Source organism: Cimex lectularius, unplaced genomic scaffold (genome assembly GCF_000648675.2).
Source record: "Cimex lectularius strain Harlan isolate CLEC.00 unplaced genomic scaffold, Clec_2.1 scaffold116, whole genome shotgun sequence".
Taxonomy (NCBI): Eukaryota; Metazoa; Arthropoda; class Insecta; order Hemiptera; family Cimicidae; genus Cimex; species Cimex lectularius.
In genome coordinates, this window is record NW_019392765.1 from 185,701 (window position 1) to 204,444 (window position 18,744).

General features: G+C 35.3%; 1 protein-coding gene across 4 annotated transcripts in view; it reads right to left on the bottom strand.

Annotated features, from left to right (window-relative positions):
- The window catches only part of LOC106663679 (adenylate cyclase type 8-like), a 261,838-nt gene that overhangs the window by 126,331 nt on the left and 116,763 nt on the right, over positions 1-18,744 (bottom strand). For all 4 annotated transcript variants that reach the window (XM_014388701.2, XM_014388699.2, XM_024227503.1 and 1 more), the window contains one exon: positions 3,433-3,499. In XM_014388701.2, the coding sequence (XP_014244187.1) occupies positions 3,433-3,464 (32 nt within the window). In that variant the 5' untranslated portion in view covers positions 3,465-3,499. The remainder of the gene's footprint in view (positions 1-3,432; positions 3,500-18,744) is intronic.

Here is an 18,744-nt window from a genome sequence, read left to right on the forward strand (position 1 = left end):
TGTCATTGAATTTATTTTGCTATTCACATAGCATATCATTTCGTATTTGTTTAAGTTCAAAAATGTGTAATTTACCTATGTAAAACACGGAAATAATTTCTTTCTAGGGGTGTTTGGTTGAAAATGGAAATTTCTCTTTTAATTAGTAACATTAGCAGCTAATAACAAGGTAGTTTACTCTTTATTTATTAATTAAATAAATCTTTATTATTAATTATGAATATCAGCCAGCTGTGGGGTAATCAGGATATTTTGTATTTTATTATTTCTATAGCTTATGAATAGGTTACGCTGTCTATAGTTTGACAGAATATTTAGTACATGAGTGATGAATAATTTTAGGGGATAAAGAAAACATTTCTGCTCGATTTTAAGTTCACAACGTTAAGTTTGTAGAACAGCATTGTATTAACAATCTCATCATCTCAATCTATTTGAAAAATTTATTTTCCAATGATACCCATGAAAGATAACACTACACAGTACAGCATCTATCTTTTTATACGTTCAAAGCAAAAAAACCGGACACTCGTGTTATGCTGTTTATTTCATTTTTTCATTCATGTTTTATCGTTATATTGATTACAACATACTTATTTTAATGTAAACCAAACTAAACGAGATCAAACATCCATGAGTTTTATTAAAAATTATATAATAATTATCTGCGGGAAAAAATTACCAAAACATCGAAAAGGTTTTTAATGATACATTAAAATGTAACTAACAAGTTATTACCTAGTTTTGCTCTTAATAACGCGTATTACCTCTTCAGGTCACGTGTTTTTTCTTTTTTTACGAGGGTTCGCAACATGAGGTTCCCAAGAACTCTTTGTCACAAGACAAGAGGATATTTAACGTCCGCACCTGGCATATTCGGCCTTATCGGGCGTTTTGATTCTCAAGATGAGAGCTGACGCACTTCCGCATACGACGGAATGGTGTTACCGCCGCAGGATTGGTGAAAAAGCGCCCCAGCCCCTAAGGGGGGTTCGCAACATTGCTTTCCCGATTACTCATCGTCAACAAGACAAGAGGATCTTTAACGTCCGCACCTAGCCTATCGCGACAGCGAATCATCCGTAAACATAACATTCCAATCGATGTTCTCTTCTAAGACTCGCTGCACCATTCTTCTGACTCCTGGCGAGTACCTAGAGCAGAGCCTGTTGTTGGGTGATGCCTGCATGGGCTTCCTTTACCGAAGGCAGTCTCTTCTATGGGGTAGTTAGAAGTAGTTAGAAATTCCACTTTAAACGAAACCGCGAGCGGAGCGGATCCGGAGGAGAGGCTGTCTATCTAGGGAGTGCGTGGGAGACGGGCTCATGCATTTCGGCCCTATCGGGTATCCCTTTACGCGCGGCATACGGTGAAGTGTACAATGTTTATCCACCCCTTCGGAAGAGGCAGGATAAGTCAACATGTCTTACAGCCGAACGTGCGCGGAAGTGAGTCGCTCCTAACTTGAGGATCTAAACGTGAAATGAGACCTTTTGTGCCAGGTGCACGCACTAAAGAATCTCAATCTCATAAGACATTGCAACCCACAATGGGAAACATACATACACCATTCTCCTGAGTTGCTGGTGGCGGGCTGTTGCTGCAGGTCGTCTCAAAGGGGCATACGATGTGTGTTTCAATTAATAGCATAAGAATAAATTAGAAATATTCCTATTCATTTTTAAGCAGTTTATAATCTCAATGGCTATTAATCTTCAATCATTTCTAGGCATCTCTAACCATCACTAACCAATTTGATCAAATATCATATACATCCCCAGTCATTACAAACTACCCCAAACCACCACATCCCACTGGGCATTATCAATTTTTCGTTAGGTTGGCCTGCTTTTGTTTGTACGTTTGCATTTTTTTTTTTAACGAGGGTTCGCAACAGCAGATGTCATATAAACCCTCAGGGTGCCGGTGTTTTTGAAAACGAAAAACCATTTGTAAGTATATCGTGTTCGAATGCAGGGCCGCTGGATTTGAACCCGGGATCTTTACCTTATAGTGATGTGCGCCGTGTGGCCACCGACGCTCCTTCTACTTCAACAAGAGCGTTTTGAAGCCGTTCAACGCTTGTTGGAGTTAGCGAACGATGTCTAATGCGTCTCTTTATCATGTCCCATAAGTGTTCTATGAGATTCATATCAGGACAACTTGCTGGCCAATTCATCGTAGAAATCGCTACATCCTCCGTACAATGTGTGACACTCGAGCTGAATGCGGTCGAGCATTATCATGCATTAACACAAACTTGTCCCCTTAGTGCAGTCAAAGATCCATTCTATCAGTTAGGTACGGGAAAGAACGTCGATTCCATCCAATATTATACTATAACTATCTGCCATTAAAACGGCTGTGACCCATACATAGCACATGAAGCAAAACGTTCTCCACGGTTCCGGTCATCTGATTGCAAAATCCGGCACTCATCTGTGAAGAATCAGCCTCCTCAAGTGTCCAAGCGGGATTTGAACCTGATGCGGGACCTCCATTCTCACCAAGCCTTTTGATGACTGGTTTAGAGCTCGTCCTTACACTATGGACCATTTGGAGTTGACTACCTATCAAGGGAGCCATAGATTGACGATTCCGTAGTGCGGTAAGAGCAATAAAAATTATCGTCTCCAACTTTCGTACATCGTAGTCGACCACTACCATCACTCAAACTTCCGGTGATCCTAAACGCTGTTGACCATCACTACACCCAGGATTTGGGCTACGTAACGGTTGGCCAACGCACCAAAGTAATTGTTTACTCAAATTTATTGATACAAAAAGAAAACATTGAAAAACCAATTAACTCATTTGACAAGTTGACTCTGGAAACGATGAAATTAAACTGATCTTCTTTATTTTTAATCTAAAGAGTGTAAAAGGATTAGAAACACTCTATAAAGGTAAACAAACGAGTTATGAATGTTTTGTTTATATTTTAAGTCAACTAATCTTCATACCTTGTTATCACGGAAAATAAATATATACAAGTGTTCTTTTTTTAGTGTTTTTTTGAAGAATACTCATTTGGTAAATTTTAATGACATTATGACAGAAAGAAAGCCCGCTGTTAATTTTAGAGTCTAAAATTGAAATTGAAATTATAATTAATTAAATATTAATATCAATATATTTGTCTTTCTATTAAAGTTTAAAATTCAATTTTATCTTTGATTTACAAACTCGTATCGTATTATATGTCATATATTATTTACCCAAAGATACCAACCCTAAATGTTTGTGGTTTGAAAATAATTGGATTAAACTAAGAAATGTTTGACCTGAATGAACATACAGTATACGGCGACATATTACTGTTATAGATGCGTAATTAACCAGGGAAAATCAATAGCTCATATTCGCTGTTAATTAATAACTAAGCATCAGAGAAACACGAGAGGAAAGCTGAAGGGTCGAATTGGTACTTACTCATCCGCTTCCATCACTTCTTCTTGCTCCATCTGAAGGGCGCAACTACTCTCTCATGGTAAAACGCCTGAAACACAAGTTTTATGTGATAAGTCCGGATTCGAATTTGTTAAAGCTAATGTGAACAAATGTTTTGCGCTAGGGAAGGAAGGCAAGATGCTTAACAAACGGAATTAAATTTGTGTTGATTACATTATTTCGCCTTTTAAATTTTAAAAGCGAAGATATGAAAGAGAATGTGATTTTTCGAGGTTCATTATATGTGGAATGTCATCACTGTCATCATAACGTGGTGTACAAAAAGCATACCGTATTTTTGGAATAATTGTTTACTCTTAAGACTTTTCCAAATTAAGCTTGTTAAAAGGTGTATCAAGCATTTTTCCAACTGTATTTACTTACCATGTTTATCTTTTGCGCCATTGTAAGCATTGAGTAAAAATTTAATATGCGACCTGAACAAAGAAGTTTTTATAAACTTTAAAAGATAAATTTTATTTGTAATTTCTCATTATTGTCAAGTCTAGAAATGGTAATGCTTTTTTCTTTTCTTTTTGTACTGTGAACTTTAAATATGGATGTGAACTATTATCAATTAACGATGTATCCTCTTTGAGCATAATTACAATAATGAGGGGAGTCGGTGGCCCCAACGGTTTAGGCGTTGACACGGCGCTCATAACTGTAAGGTAAAGGTCCCGGGTTCGAATGCAGGACCGCAAGATTCTTTTCTTTTTCTGCTGTGAACTTTAAATTTGGATGTGAACTAATTATAAATTAGTATGTTTATGATTATATGATATGATATGATTATATATATTGGGTTGTCCGGAAAATAATGCAGGATTTTAAGTTTTCATTAAAAAAAATCTATATAAAATATTCTGTTTACGTTTACAGGATTACTCATTTGTATGAATNTATGGTATGATTATATGATATTATGATTATTATATGATACATTGATGTATCAATGTCTTCTTTAAGTATAATTGCAATAATGAGGGACGACGGTAGCCCCATCGGTTTAGGAATTGACACGGCGCTTATCACTGTAGGGTAAAGGTCCCGGGTTCGAATCCAGCGGTCCTGTATTCGAACACACTTACAAATGTTTTTTTTTTTTGTCAAAAACATCGGCACCCCGAGGGGTCATATAACCTCGTAGTTGAAATAGCCTCGTTATCAAAAAGATAGAACAAAGAAAGAGTAGATAAAATATTAATTCATTTATATAAATCCCTGAAACAATTGGTGATAACCCTCCATCATTGATAAGCCTAATAACCTTTTATACATAATGTAATTAAACATAAAACATAAATTTATTATACATTTTCCTAAGATTTCCAAAAGTAGAAGAGGAGAATTTTTCCATCTTTTACATTTTAAATTAGTGCAAAATTGATATGACTGCCAATCATATTGTGTTAATAAATCACTACTCTTTCAAAATGTACAATCAATAGACAAATCTTTTTTCGGCCTACAACAATTAATATAGCAATATTGTTTCTTAGATTCATTGAGAAATGGCAAAAAGGAGGGAAACTTCAAAAGGTTAAGGGGGTTGAGATGGGAAGTTAGTGTCCGAGTGGATCGAGGTCACGATAGCTCAAGTGGTAGAGCAGCGGCGTATCTAGCCGAAGATCGTGGGTTCGAATCCCGCTCGTGCCATTGACTTTTTTATCTCAACTAAAAACCTTAATTAATTGAAATATATTAATTGGTCAAGCGGACCACGAAATTAGTGAATTTAATGATTTAAAATGAAGTATACTTCACTAAAGCTCTCCGTGGCCATTTCATTTGTCGTCGAGAATCCAATCCGATTACACGACATTTGAAAAATGGCAAAAAGGAGGGAAAATTCAAAAGGTGGGGTTGAGATGGGAAGTTAGTGTCCGAGTGGATCGAGGTCACGATAGCTCAAGTGGTAGAGCAGCGGCGTATCTAGCCGAAGATCGTGGGTTCGAATCCCGCTCGTGCCATTGACTTTTTTATCTCAACTAAAAACCTTAATTAATTGTTTCTTAGATTTTTTTCTTTGCGGAATGGCCAAACTGTTTTGTCGTTTCTGATCATCCTGATGTGCCTATTCTCATTGCGTTTCGTCAATCTTCGGTTGTTGGTATATGCATTGTTCTTTATGCTTATAAATCAGTCTTATTTCTACGTGACTATTACGCATCATTGACACGTACATCTTTTTTTATTTTTTAGCCAGAAAGTAGTTGGTTATTCAGTCTCCAAAATTGTATCTTATCAAAAGTGACCGAAGTATTCCATAGAGAAGTCTTCTTTACGGTTTTTCTGTTCATTTCGAGGAAGAACTCGTGGATAATTGGGGACAGGGACGAAATGTCATGCCGGTAAAATATATACAGAAGTCTTATCTTCCATAGGGAATTCTGACCGCTAAATAAAGATAGCGTCATTCATTAGTGTAATTGCTCTTACTCGACTTTCATTCGGAAATTGCCTATAACTCCCCCGGTGAGATAGATTCACCGATATTTGGCCAAAACTGAACGTTATAAAAAATAATATTTTGAAATTTTGCGAAAGAGTATTAAAAAGAATTTATAGTATAGCAATTATGACATAAAAATTATTCCTATAACCGTGAAGATAATATTTATAATTAAAATAACATTTCAATTATAAACTCTCGTATAATTCGTCTATCATTTCAAAATAGCTCATTACATGAGACTATTTGTTTGTTACAATAGTAAACAATTTAGGTTTAATTACAATAATTAATAATCTTTCCTAAGAAAAATATCTTCTCACTGAAAGAACAAATAAAACTTGGGTATTGAGTAAATTTTACGTGCATAAAATTAAACAGAATATTTTTTTAACATTGCCAATTAAATTTTTAGATTTTTTCAAGATTTTTTAGAGTTACTCTTGATTATATAGATATATTTTTCATGTTTTGAATTAAATTAATTTTTTATTGTAAGAAATTTTCCCTTCTGGATCCAGCCTTCGCAGGAAATGGCTGCTATTAATTTAAGAATAATGATTATTTGGAGATCGTGAGGTGCGGTCTGGTGTGACGTAGGTTTTAGAAAAACCTTTTTTTTATCGTGCCAACGTTTCGATCTTTATTGAGATCATCTTCAGAGCTCAAAGTTGTGTGGGGCACTGTAAACACGACACACAAGAATGACCCAATTACGCAGAAAACAAACACTCTCACGATCTCCGAATAATCATCGACTAACGGTCACTAATCACCACACATTTCTACGCGAGAAGAACGAAGAACATGGGATTTTAAGGATAATATTTTGTTCTTTTATACAATTGTTTGTCTCGATAGATGTATAATGCAATACCACAATTTTATTTAACAATGGTTGAACGTTCTAGAATATTGTTATTTTACCAATGTTTTATAACACAATGAAACCATTTCTCTTAATTTACTTAAGGGGAAAGCGACCGTTTTTCGAACCAAAAAAGAGTATTTTGTATCTTGCCTTGTTGAAACTTGAAACTTGCTGATTGAAGGCGCTCGACTTTTATTAATATTCTTTGTACATGGAAGCTTTCGTCCCAACTTTAGGTTTTACTCAAAATTAACTATTCACAATTTCTATAAGGCTATGCAATCGTAAAATGCGAAGAAAAATAGAACAAAAATTAGATTGTTCGTACTAGACTTTCTTACTTTCATAAAATGGTACCGAAATACGACTTTATACGTCTATCTTAGAACAACTAAATGATTTTGAAAAGCTGCTGAAATGCTAGTAGTATTTAAGAGCTTTATGATCAAATAGAGTTTGCAAACTCTACTGACAAAATTTTTGAAATCAAAATTAAAATTTATCAAGTAGAAGGGGAATTTAAAAATAGTTGTTCGTCCGACAAATGGTTCGCTACCTCTTTAAGTTTTAATTGTTAAATAAATAAATCAAATTATTAGAAGTGATTTTTTTCACTTCTCGATCCTAATTGGCTGATCCGTTTGATGAACAATTTTTAGGTTTACCGTTTCTTTTGCAACATAATGTAAAAAAATGAAGAAATAATGCAATGTTGGTTGTTTTAAAGACATTTTGCATGTTGTGTAATATAAATGAAAAAGTTTTGAATTAATTAAAAAAACAAATAATTACATAGATGTTGTGGATGAAAAAGTATCTCTTCTAAATATTCATGATATGTAAACAAATATCGCGCACACGCCCACAAACAAAAAACACTAATCTGCTATTTAGATGTTTTATTCTGTGTAACATTTCAGATATTTTAATATTTTAGAGATTCCTTTTCTTACAGATTTCAATGAAATATCTTACAATTTTGCATTATTCAAACATAAAGCTTAATTGTTTGTTTATTTTAAATATATTATTTATGGCATCACGTGGAGCCATGACTATCGGATATTCTTCATCAAGTTGGTCATATAACCTGTACTTTGTTCTATTATAAAATTTTATACATGAAAAATAATTTACATTGATACGAAGTAAATAAGTGATTTTTACATAAAAAGTACAATTCTATGTATAAATGTCGAGTTCTGGTGTTTTTGCATCGGTCCGTGAAGTCCGCTGATTTGTCAAACTGGGTACGGGTCGCATGAATGGCTTCACGGTCTAAAAGGGGACTCGCCACAGTCTAAAGATACTCGACAGTAAAACCGTGCTATTTATCAGCCGTTACGGTGAGTTAACTGCAATCAAGTATCCAGTTTAAAAACGGACACTTTTACGACGTTCATCTCAAAATTCGGTTTTCAACCAGTCCGAGTGCCGAGATTCCACCCGCAGAACTGTTAAAACTAAAGCTTGGATATCTGTATCGACATATTCCTACATATTCAAAGATTCGTCTATCCGCTACATAAAAACACCCTCTTCTTTCTCGGAAATAAAATATCCGGACCCCCTTCATTCACTCATGAGATTGACATAGAAAACAAAATCAACTTTATTTATTTTTTTCTTGGAAACATCTCACTCAATTCTTTCCAACCTAGATTGAGCTCAACATAAACATACCGTAATTTAAATAAAATAAATATGAAGCTGAAGAATTTTTATTTATTTTCTTTACACAGGAGAACTGTAATTAGCCATGCCGCAGCTCACAAACGAAAGCACAATTGCCCGGAATAGAAGGAACAATACTAAGATTTAATTATGTTTGTGTTCTTTATTACTGTCGGTTACTATGTCCGACAGACGGTTTTATTCGTATTACGCCGTTTTATCTGTGCAGTTTGAGAGAGCTGCATAGCTGGATATTCCATTATTGTTTCCTAGACTATCCTAAGTATTTTCTCCGCAGTTTATTGTTCATTGCTATGCTTTATCAAGTCAGTTTTGTTGGATTGCGTTAAAATTTTGTCTTTTGACAAACGTTTGTACTTCATTTATTAAATAGTTCTGTTAGTTTTTATGTTTCTTGTTTCGTGTTCATATGGTCAATTTATTGTCAGTTTTTATTTTTTTAATGGGTAGGGGGTTGATATAAAATTATGACAATCCTACTGTTATATCCATGTTTCCCATATCTAGTGACGTGCGATACCAATCGATATGAGCAAAGTATCGAATATTTTCTTTCGATACCGAGTAATTTTTGTATAGAATATTGTCATTCGATACAAGTACTGTATCGAATACGTTCTGTAGTATCAGAAAATATACTCAAATAGATGACAATTAATTAAGGTGTTTAGTTGAGATGAAAAAAAGATAATGGCACGAGAGGGATTCGAACCCACGATCTTCGGCTAGATACGCCGCTGCTCTACCACCCGAGCTATCGTGACCTCGATCCATTCGGACATCAACTACCCATCTCAACCCCACCTTATGAGTTTTCCCTCCTTTTGTCATTTTTCAAATGTCGTGTAATTGGTTTGGATTGTCGACGACAATTGAAATGGCGACGGAGAGCTTTAGTGAAGGGTACTTCAGTTAATTCATTAAATTCACTAATTTCGTGGTCCGCTTGACCAATTAAACATTACAATTATTTAAGGTTTTTAGTTGAGATGAAAAAAAGTCAATGGCAAGAGCGGGATTCGAACCCACGATCTTCGGTTAGATATGCCGCTGCTCTACCACCTGAGCTATTGTGACCTCGATCCACTCGGACATCAACTCCCCATTTCAACCCCACCTTATGAGTTTTCCCTCCTTTTGCCATTTTTACTCAAATAGATTTTTTTGTCAGGTGTTCTTAGTAATATTGATATCGAATTGTTATTTTCCGTTCGAAACTTACCTTTCATCAAACTGGGAATTGAATAGTTACTGTTAAGAGCCCCTTACTAGCATGTTAATCTATAATTTTAATTGGTGGTTGGTAACTCTGCTGATAATTCTGGTAACTCATAATTCTTTCCCGCACTTCGCACTTTTAATGTCAGTAATTTCTTATAAAATGTTGTTGTCTTCAAGTCCCTAAAATGTGTTCACCTTCCTTCTAAGGTAGGTAGATACCTAATCATGTCTCCTCCCAAAAGTAAGGCATGAGGCTATTTTACTAAGAAAACTGAATCGTTGGTACCTTAGTGGGGTTCCTCTGGGGAATACAGTGGGAATACGTCTTATCTTTTCAAACATTTGAAAACGAAACACCCGCTGATCAATTTTCTTAAAACTCGAAATATCAATTATGTTGAAATGTGTTGGCAGCTTTTCCTTGTTCTTACGTACTTACCCACTGCATGTAAAATACTTAAAAATGAAAAAGAACTGCAATTACTTGATTATTTTAACGCATGAGCGTATTTTAACCGAAGTTCACAATAGTAAGTTGATCATTTATCAATAAACGAAAAAGTACTCATATGATTAAGACTCGTTAGTATCAAATAATTTCTATCGATACTTGAGTAGTATCGAATATTTCTTTCGATCCCAATATCGAGTACTGGTATCAAATATTTTCGGGTATCGCACGTCATTACCCTTATCTATATATAAGTGGGAAGTTTATGGGCCGACAAACAACTGAGGTCATCGCCGGCCCTCCGCGTGTTTTCCTTCTTTTACTTTTCTTTCGCGCATATTTTGTTTTAAACTGCAACCATTTGAGCGTCTCGATCTAGTTACTGACTCTCTGATATTTACTACGTTGATATTCTAGAATGCTAGTCTCTCGTTTGTACCTCAGGTTGTCAAATACAGAATAAAAACAAAACATACAATGCATATATATACATCACCAAAAACATAGATGACTGGCCACATCCACTCCCCCAGAGTACTCGATATTCCTCGGGGCGGGGTTATAAGCAACCCCTTCCTTTCACGCTAATAAATTACTTTTATTCTCCAGACGTCAAACACTCACCCTAGAGTACTTGATATTCCTAGGGGCGGGGTTATAAGAAACCCCTTCCTTACACGCTAATAAATTACTTTTAATCTCCAGAAGTCAAACACTCACCCCAGACTACTTGATATTCCTCGGGGCGGGGTTATAAGCAACCCCTTCCTCTCACGCTAATAAATTACTTTTACTCCACAGACGACAAACACTCACCCCAGAGTACTTGATATTCCTCGGGGCGGGGTTATAAACAACCCCAAACAGCACTCGATAGTAACGTAGAGGTCTGGTCACATTCACTCCCCCAGAGTACTCCATATTCCTCGGGGACTACCCTTATCGCATGTCGTTTTGTTTGTGTATATCTTCTCTTTATTGACTTGTTAACAGTGCCTTTTAGTTTAGTATGTAATTTTTAATTTATTGTTCTTAAACTTTTCAAAGGTCAGTAGTACTGATTTTAGTTTAAATTGAAACGCTACCATTTCATGTCTGTTTGGGTTGTGTCAGTTGCTGTTGGTTTTCTGTGTATGTAGAATTGTAGATTGTTGTTAGGTTTTTGTAATTCTTCGGCAAATGTCATTTTTCAGTGCTTTCTGCTAGTACGTTATGGAGTTGTTCATGGCCATTTATAGCCCTATAGCATGACATAAAACGAAAATAGAATGAACTGAAGAACACATAACCGGCCGGAACGTTAAACTCAACTGATCCATCAAATACACAGAATAAAGATTATCTCTTAATTTTTCATTGATATATAAAAGTTACTTATATTAAAATAATATACTGGCGATTATAATACAGCGAGGATAGGCGGACCATGTCGAACTACTAATTCGATCCACCTGCAGGCCTCAATTAAAATCAATGCAGAATAATTCAGTTAAAATTTGTTAATTGTAAAAAACGTTACATTCTTACAGTGCTGTCGGGTCAATATGGTGGTGGGACGATAATAGTATAAGGTCTGGCGTTGTTGTTGAACAAAAGTTCGAGGCCCATTTTTGCCCTATTTATTCGGCAAAGTTTGCTCTATAGTTTAAAGTAGAAAAGCTTGTTGTCTGCAGTTGATGGGCATTTGTCCGCATATTCTCCCAAGAGAAGAAATGAAATGATGTCAAAGGTCAAGAATAAAAAAATTGGGAAAAATTCTTCCTATAGTTTTTTTCTGGCTAAGTTAATGGATTAAATTAAACCGTTGAATCTTTTTTAAATCTGGCTACTAAAATAATCGAATGATAAACCACATCATCAAAATTAGGTCAGAAACCATTTTCCATCTTTTTAAAATGACTCATTATACACATACTTCAGAACCAACCATAAGATATATATTACTAATTCTGTTAATGTTTAGACTTAAATAATACTTACAATATTAAAATAATGCTTATCGTACATACTGATAGTTGAAATAAATTTCTAGTCACGGCCGGTCTAATTGAATTAATTCAACACCAATTGCGAGCAGTTTCACTTCTTCAACTCTCTCTTTGTTCGATAATTCGCTAGCAAGCCGCAAAATTAGATAATTTTTCTTTTGAGCAAAACGGTGAAATATAGGAAAACTGTGGTTCGCGTGATGATACGACGAGGGGAAATCGTGCTCTGAGAATAGAAGATGATAAATTCTCGAGACAACTTCAAAATCCTACGAGAAACTAAAACTAGAAATTGAATAATTTGTTGTAAATGTTCAAGGTGGCACGGGAATAAATCTCGGCCAAATGAAAAAAAATGTCTGATATTCTTCACAATGTTTAATAATATTGTTTCGTTTGATATTAATTTATTTTTTATTATCTTTGCAAAAAGGGAAACGAAAAGGTCTTACAATATTAAACACATTTTCACCCAAAAGTATGAGTAAGTAGTGTACAATTTAATCATGATATTTATTTCAATTATTTAATCTTTAATTAAGGTTTTGTTTGAGGTAAAAAAGTCAGTGCCACGAGCGGGATTCGAACCGACGACCTTCGGCTAAATACGCCGCTGCTCTACCACTTGAGCCACTCGGACACCAACTTCCCACCTCAACCCAAACTTTCGAATTTTCCCTCCTTTTTGCCATTTTCCTCCTTTTAAAATATCTTAAGATGATGCAGATTGATCATACAACGGCTGTCCCAATTAATTAAATGGCCCCGACAATTAAAAGGAGTGATTAACTTATTATCTGCTAAACACCCCCATTATGAAGTTTTTGACGTGTCTGGGCTTGAGTAAACTTATTACGCTTTTCCAACTGTGTTTTACGATTATTTATTTTATTTTTATTTTAGTATCGTAAAACTCAGTTGAAAAATCGTAATAGACATATTATTTATCTTCAGCATGTATCCTGAGAAGAATGGATACGTATTTGCAAGGAGGTACCGAGGTCATCTTCGCTTCCTTACTGTGTTGTACGGTGAGGAATGTTGGACATGCATCGAACTAACGGGTTAGGATGAGAAGATAGTTTTTCATGGAATGTGGAAAATTTGTTGGAGTTTTTAACGAAGGGTATTGTTGGAAACGCAGAAATGAGCCTTGACAATGATTTTCAGGACTTTGGATGTGAAGGACTGTATTGTTTGAAGGTTTGAATGTTTAGCTGTGCCCATATTTATCTGTATATCCAAATCGGTTTCAGTAGTGTCTTATAAAGTGTTAGTTTGTTTTTGCTGATACGTGTGATGTTTTTGGTAATAATTTGTATAGTCCGAAGCGTCTGTGTCCAGGTGGGCCTGGAGGTCCTCCCAATTTCAGGATAAGACTGAGAGGATTACTCAGCTGTGACAAAGGAATTAATCCTACAAAGGTGCAGCGGGATAAACGGTGAGGTACAAGAATGGCCTGAGCACATTGCCCTAAGGCACTCCCTTTCCCTGAGGGCAATATTCAGCAGTAGTCAGTATTGGGGCAGTAGTCCAACCCTTGCTGGCTCGGTAAAATCGTTCTGCTATGTTGGAACGAAAAATTAGGTCCAAGGTATTTGAAAGGACATATTTTAATTTATACCGGAGCCCCTCATGCCACAAGCGATCAAACGCTTGTTTCATGTCAAGAAAGACCACCATGCAGTATTGCTTCCGCTCAAGAGACGAGGATGAGTGGTCCGCAACGCCAAATTCAAAATAAAACTAAGGCTAAATCTGTCTTTTCCGCGGGTTTAAATTAATCCAAATAGACCGAAGCAGAAATGAGAAGATGGGCGAGAACATACAAGTAGCTAAAGATAATTTTTCAAATCCATGAATTCCAACTTTTTTTTTACTGATCGGCTTAGCTCAAAATTGAATCCTCGGTTACGTGACGGATGGCGGTCGCTTGGTCACGTTCGACTCGGTAACACATCTGACAAAATTAATTTCCCGATATGCCCAGCAGTGCCTTGACATTAATATCTGTTCTGTGAGTAAACAAGAATTCTCGTGACAAATAATTTGCCCATATTTATTTTTAAAAAAGCGTATATTAAATACTGAGGTGTTTTCTGAATGGTCTAATATTGTAAATTAAAAACCACACTAAAACTCTAATATACATGAAGTTGTAAACCATCGAGAACGATAGAGCTAATAAACAATATTTACAAATATGCGGTTTTAAGGCAGTTTTAAAAAATTATAGTTAACGAATTTAGGGCGAGAAATTCGTGTCAAGGACCGTTTTAAATATTACAAACAGTACAATGAAGCAAGAAATGCTCTATGCATTAAAAACAGTCGATTTTTTTCTATATTGTATTCCTAGGAGTGCGATTGGACGTGATGTGGTTCTATATCGCCTTTCAGGTGCGATTTATATTTTTTAATGACAGTTTCGCAAAGGAATGAGAGTCGCTGGGCAAGGGCCAACTACGTTTTGAAGAATGGCTATGATTTTCCGTTTCGACAAGAAGAATTCGGAACTGACAGATTCCCGATAAGACGTAACCAAGTAACAGGTGAATAAGCTACAAATCGTAATTTCAGATGGGAAAAATTAGATTGTAGAAATGTATTTTCTAATAGAAAGTAAGTAAGTACTAATATATTCCAGTTTGCTGGAAACACCAAACTAACTACCTTTGTATTGCACGTGGTCCGAAATATTTTTCAAAAAATCTTAAAATTATCTTCTACCCAGTTAACATGAAAATCCATTCACTAAACGATTAAACTATAATCTTGTGAGTGTTTAGTCAAACACATAAGCGTACTTAAAAAACATCATTTAATTTTTAATCTATTCAATTAATTAGTTTTTATGTAAGGTATTGGTTGAGATAAAAAAGTCAGGGTCTCGAGCGGGATTCGAAATCACGATAGCTCAAGTCGTTGAGGAGCGGCGTATTAAGTCGAAGGTGGTGGGGTTCGAATCCCGCTCGTGACACTGACTTTTTTATCTCAATCAATACCTTACATAAAAGTTAATTAATTGAAAGATGTTATTTGGTCAATCGGATCACTAAATATAATGGGTTTTGATCTATTGTCAATTATAAAACAGTTATTTCATTTTTTAAAAATAATTACTATGATCCAACAACCCTTTCAATTCATTCATATAGACTTTTTCCTTACTTTCATTTCTATCTAAAGACTTAGAGAAAATCCTCTTCATAAACATAACACCAAACTTCCAGTTTGGCTTATTTTCACAACTCATTCAACAGGGTCATCGAGTTGTAGACGTCTCTTCCAGCCTTGAGCGAGGAAGTAAATCCCTGGTTTATTTCTTGATGTGGCACATGTCTTCGATCGAGTCTGGCACCCGGGGCTTCTCTCCAAGTTAAAGGCACTTCTACCCTCAGAATTATTACCTGATCCTAAGATGCTACCTAACCTATAGGTATTAACCAGTCAGACAAGATGCAGATCTTTCGTATTTCTTCCTTGTCGGGACCGCAAGTATCCCTAGGTCCTCATACAATATACACTGTCGATGTACTTCTAAATCCTGACTATTTCCTTGCTACATTCAAGCCGCCGTTTAAAAGGACAGTGGGCCAGGAACCGAATTACTAACAAACTAGGTTAGGTCGTCATGGGCCGCTTAATTTTTCCAGACTTCACACTATTTGAATTTGTGATTTTATATATATAATTTTTTCATTATTAATTGGGTCAATAAACATATTTTATATAATTTGTTTCGTGCAACTCTATATGCAGGTACAAATTATGTACACAAAAAATTAAAACTCAATAAATTTTCTACAATACATGATTTTGTCTTTTTCGTCCGGTATATAATTTAAGTACAGATCACTAGCTTTGGTTTAAATCTGTATCGCTTTTTTAATAGGGGTTATATTGTTTAATATGTTGACCATTAATCGAACACATTTGACGAAACATGACATCATTATTGAGATTTTTCACTATTAAATGTAATAAGTGAGTTTCCTTTTCCTTTGGAGGAATTTTCCCTGAAGTTTGTTATTATGTAGAAAGATTCATTAAATATACGAGTTTCGCATTCTCATATTTTCTCCGAGTCCTGGATGAATTAGCACTTCCATAAACTTAACCTTGTATAAACATATACTCTGGGGTATTTAATTTTCAGGCAGACTGAGAAGAAATGCATTTAAACTTTATTATTTGGCTACAAGGAGAGAATGGGTTGTGCTCATTGTGTACATCACAAAGTCGGGAAAGTCTTCCACTTTTTGGCAAAATGTACTATTGCAATACAATGCATATGTATATTATATAACACAGTATACAATACAATATATTAGGTGAAATAAGATGGTTACACTTGGGATCTACAGTTGCAAAATCAAAACAAGTAGATAGTTTGAATAGTGAGAACAGTGACACGAGCGGGATTCGAACCCACGATCATCGGCCAGATACGCCGCTGCTCTACCACTTGAGCTATCGTAACCTCGATCCATTCGTATAAGGAAGTACGTATATCTTCACGAAAGCTCTCCGTGGCCATTTCATTTGTCGCCGAGAATCGAATAGATTACACGACATTTGAAAATTGGCAAAAAGGAGGGAAAACTCAAAAGGTGGGGTTGAGGTAGGTAGTTGGTGTCCGAGTGGATCGGGTCACGATAGCTCAAGTGGTAGAGCAGCGGCGTATCTAGCCGAAGATCATGGGTTCAAATCCCCAATTTGAATTTTTTATCTCAACTAAAAACCTTAATTAATTGAAAGATATTAATTGGTCAAGTGGACCACGAAAACTAGTGAATTTAAGGAGTGAAAACAGTGTATGTAAGCAAGCCTGGCTGTACAGATATGAACTTGTATAGAAATTTAATTTATAAACTTAAATCGTAAAGAACTTACTCCTCTCTAAAGTGGTATTTTTTTTCTTTTTTACCAGGGTAAAGGTTCATATTTTATCCATTATATTTAGTGGTCTGGTTGGCCAAGTTAATTCTTTCAATTAATTAATCTTTTTATGTAAGGTCTTGATTGAAATGAAAAAGTTAGTGTCATCCCGCTCGTGATAACTTTTTCATTTCAACCTAGACCTTACATAAAAAGATTAATTAGTTCAAATTTAAGCTAATTATCCTTAGTTAAATTTAGTTTTTGTAATTTTTTAATTAATTATGATGTCGACTCAGAATTGGCCATAGGTGGTTGACGTAGAGACAGTAATAAGCCCACGTTTTGCTGTCCGACAAGCAAAGAAAGGTTGTTCAATGTGCTCCACATAATTTATATATGTCATTCCATAGTTCCGTATAGGGAGCAAGCAGGAATGCCGATCGATATAAAAATTGTGAATTTTTGGGTCCCTTATTACCATACTATACTAAATTTGATAACAGAGTTCGCGATTGATTCGCTGTTCCGTTTTTTTTGGCCGAAGTTTTGCGAATTAGGAAAACTTTGGGCTTCGAACAACTTTCATCTCGCTGAATGTTTGCTCTACCTTAGAGATTGAAATCGCCAGAAGTGGAGAATCGGATTTTACGGGCCGCCTCGCTCGATAAACTGTTAGATTTTCGGATGATTTGTGGAAAAAACGGGGGCGCAGAAGAAGAGCAGGCCTGCGGGAGAGATATCGAGCAGAAAAGGGCCAAGCAAATTATACAGGCGAGAGGGCGTCGGACCATTGTTCACCCTCCAAAATATATCATACGTGTAATAGCAACAACAACAATTTCGGAAAGCCAATTGTTAAGGCAATAAAAGCAACATATAACAATTTACGATAGAAATTGTCTTAAGACGTTAATTATAAAACTCAAGTGGTTTTGTCCAAATCTTTATGTCAAAATAAATTAAATCCAGTATAGTTTTCTATAACAGTAAATCCACTTTTTTATATCCTTGTTTAATCTTTATGATTAATATGATTGAACAATTGCGTCTGTTGTACGTTGCAAAGAATACATTTTATGTTAAATTTAAAAATAACTCATTTAATTAGGACAAAATAAGTATCTGAAATAAGTCGTAAAGGGCAAATAATTGAGTTTCCAAGGCGAAACCAAATTGAATGCCATATGTTATCACATCTAAGGCGTCTTGGGAAATCAAACGTCATGTGAACTGTATATAAAATCAAACTGAACCAAACCAAAACAAAAACAAGATAAGATGAATAAATCAATTAATTACAGTTTTACAGTTTGTACATTATTTGTAAGTGTTTTGTTTAAAGAGAAATTACGGTTCTGATGTTTCGTTTAATGGCCTGCAAGCCGGAGAACATTTATCAGCAGTTTGATAGTTTCGCACTACATTATATTATCAATTATTAACCCACTAATTATTCTGAAGAAACCGTTTTACAATTAATTTTTCACTGCTTCCTTAGATATTCTTGTGACACCTAGCTCAATGTAGTCCTCATTCATTTTTTACGTCGCCAATAAATTTTGATAGATCTTCCGGCCATTAATCATGATTTTCGCCGCATCCTTGCTGAAATATCTCTATCGAATTTATTTTGCTATTCATACCCTATAACATTCCGTATAACTTTCAGTTAAATAAAAAATCTGTAATTTATCTTCTATTGTACAAACCAACGGATATAATTTTTTGA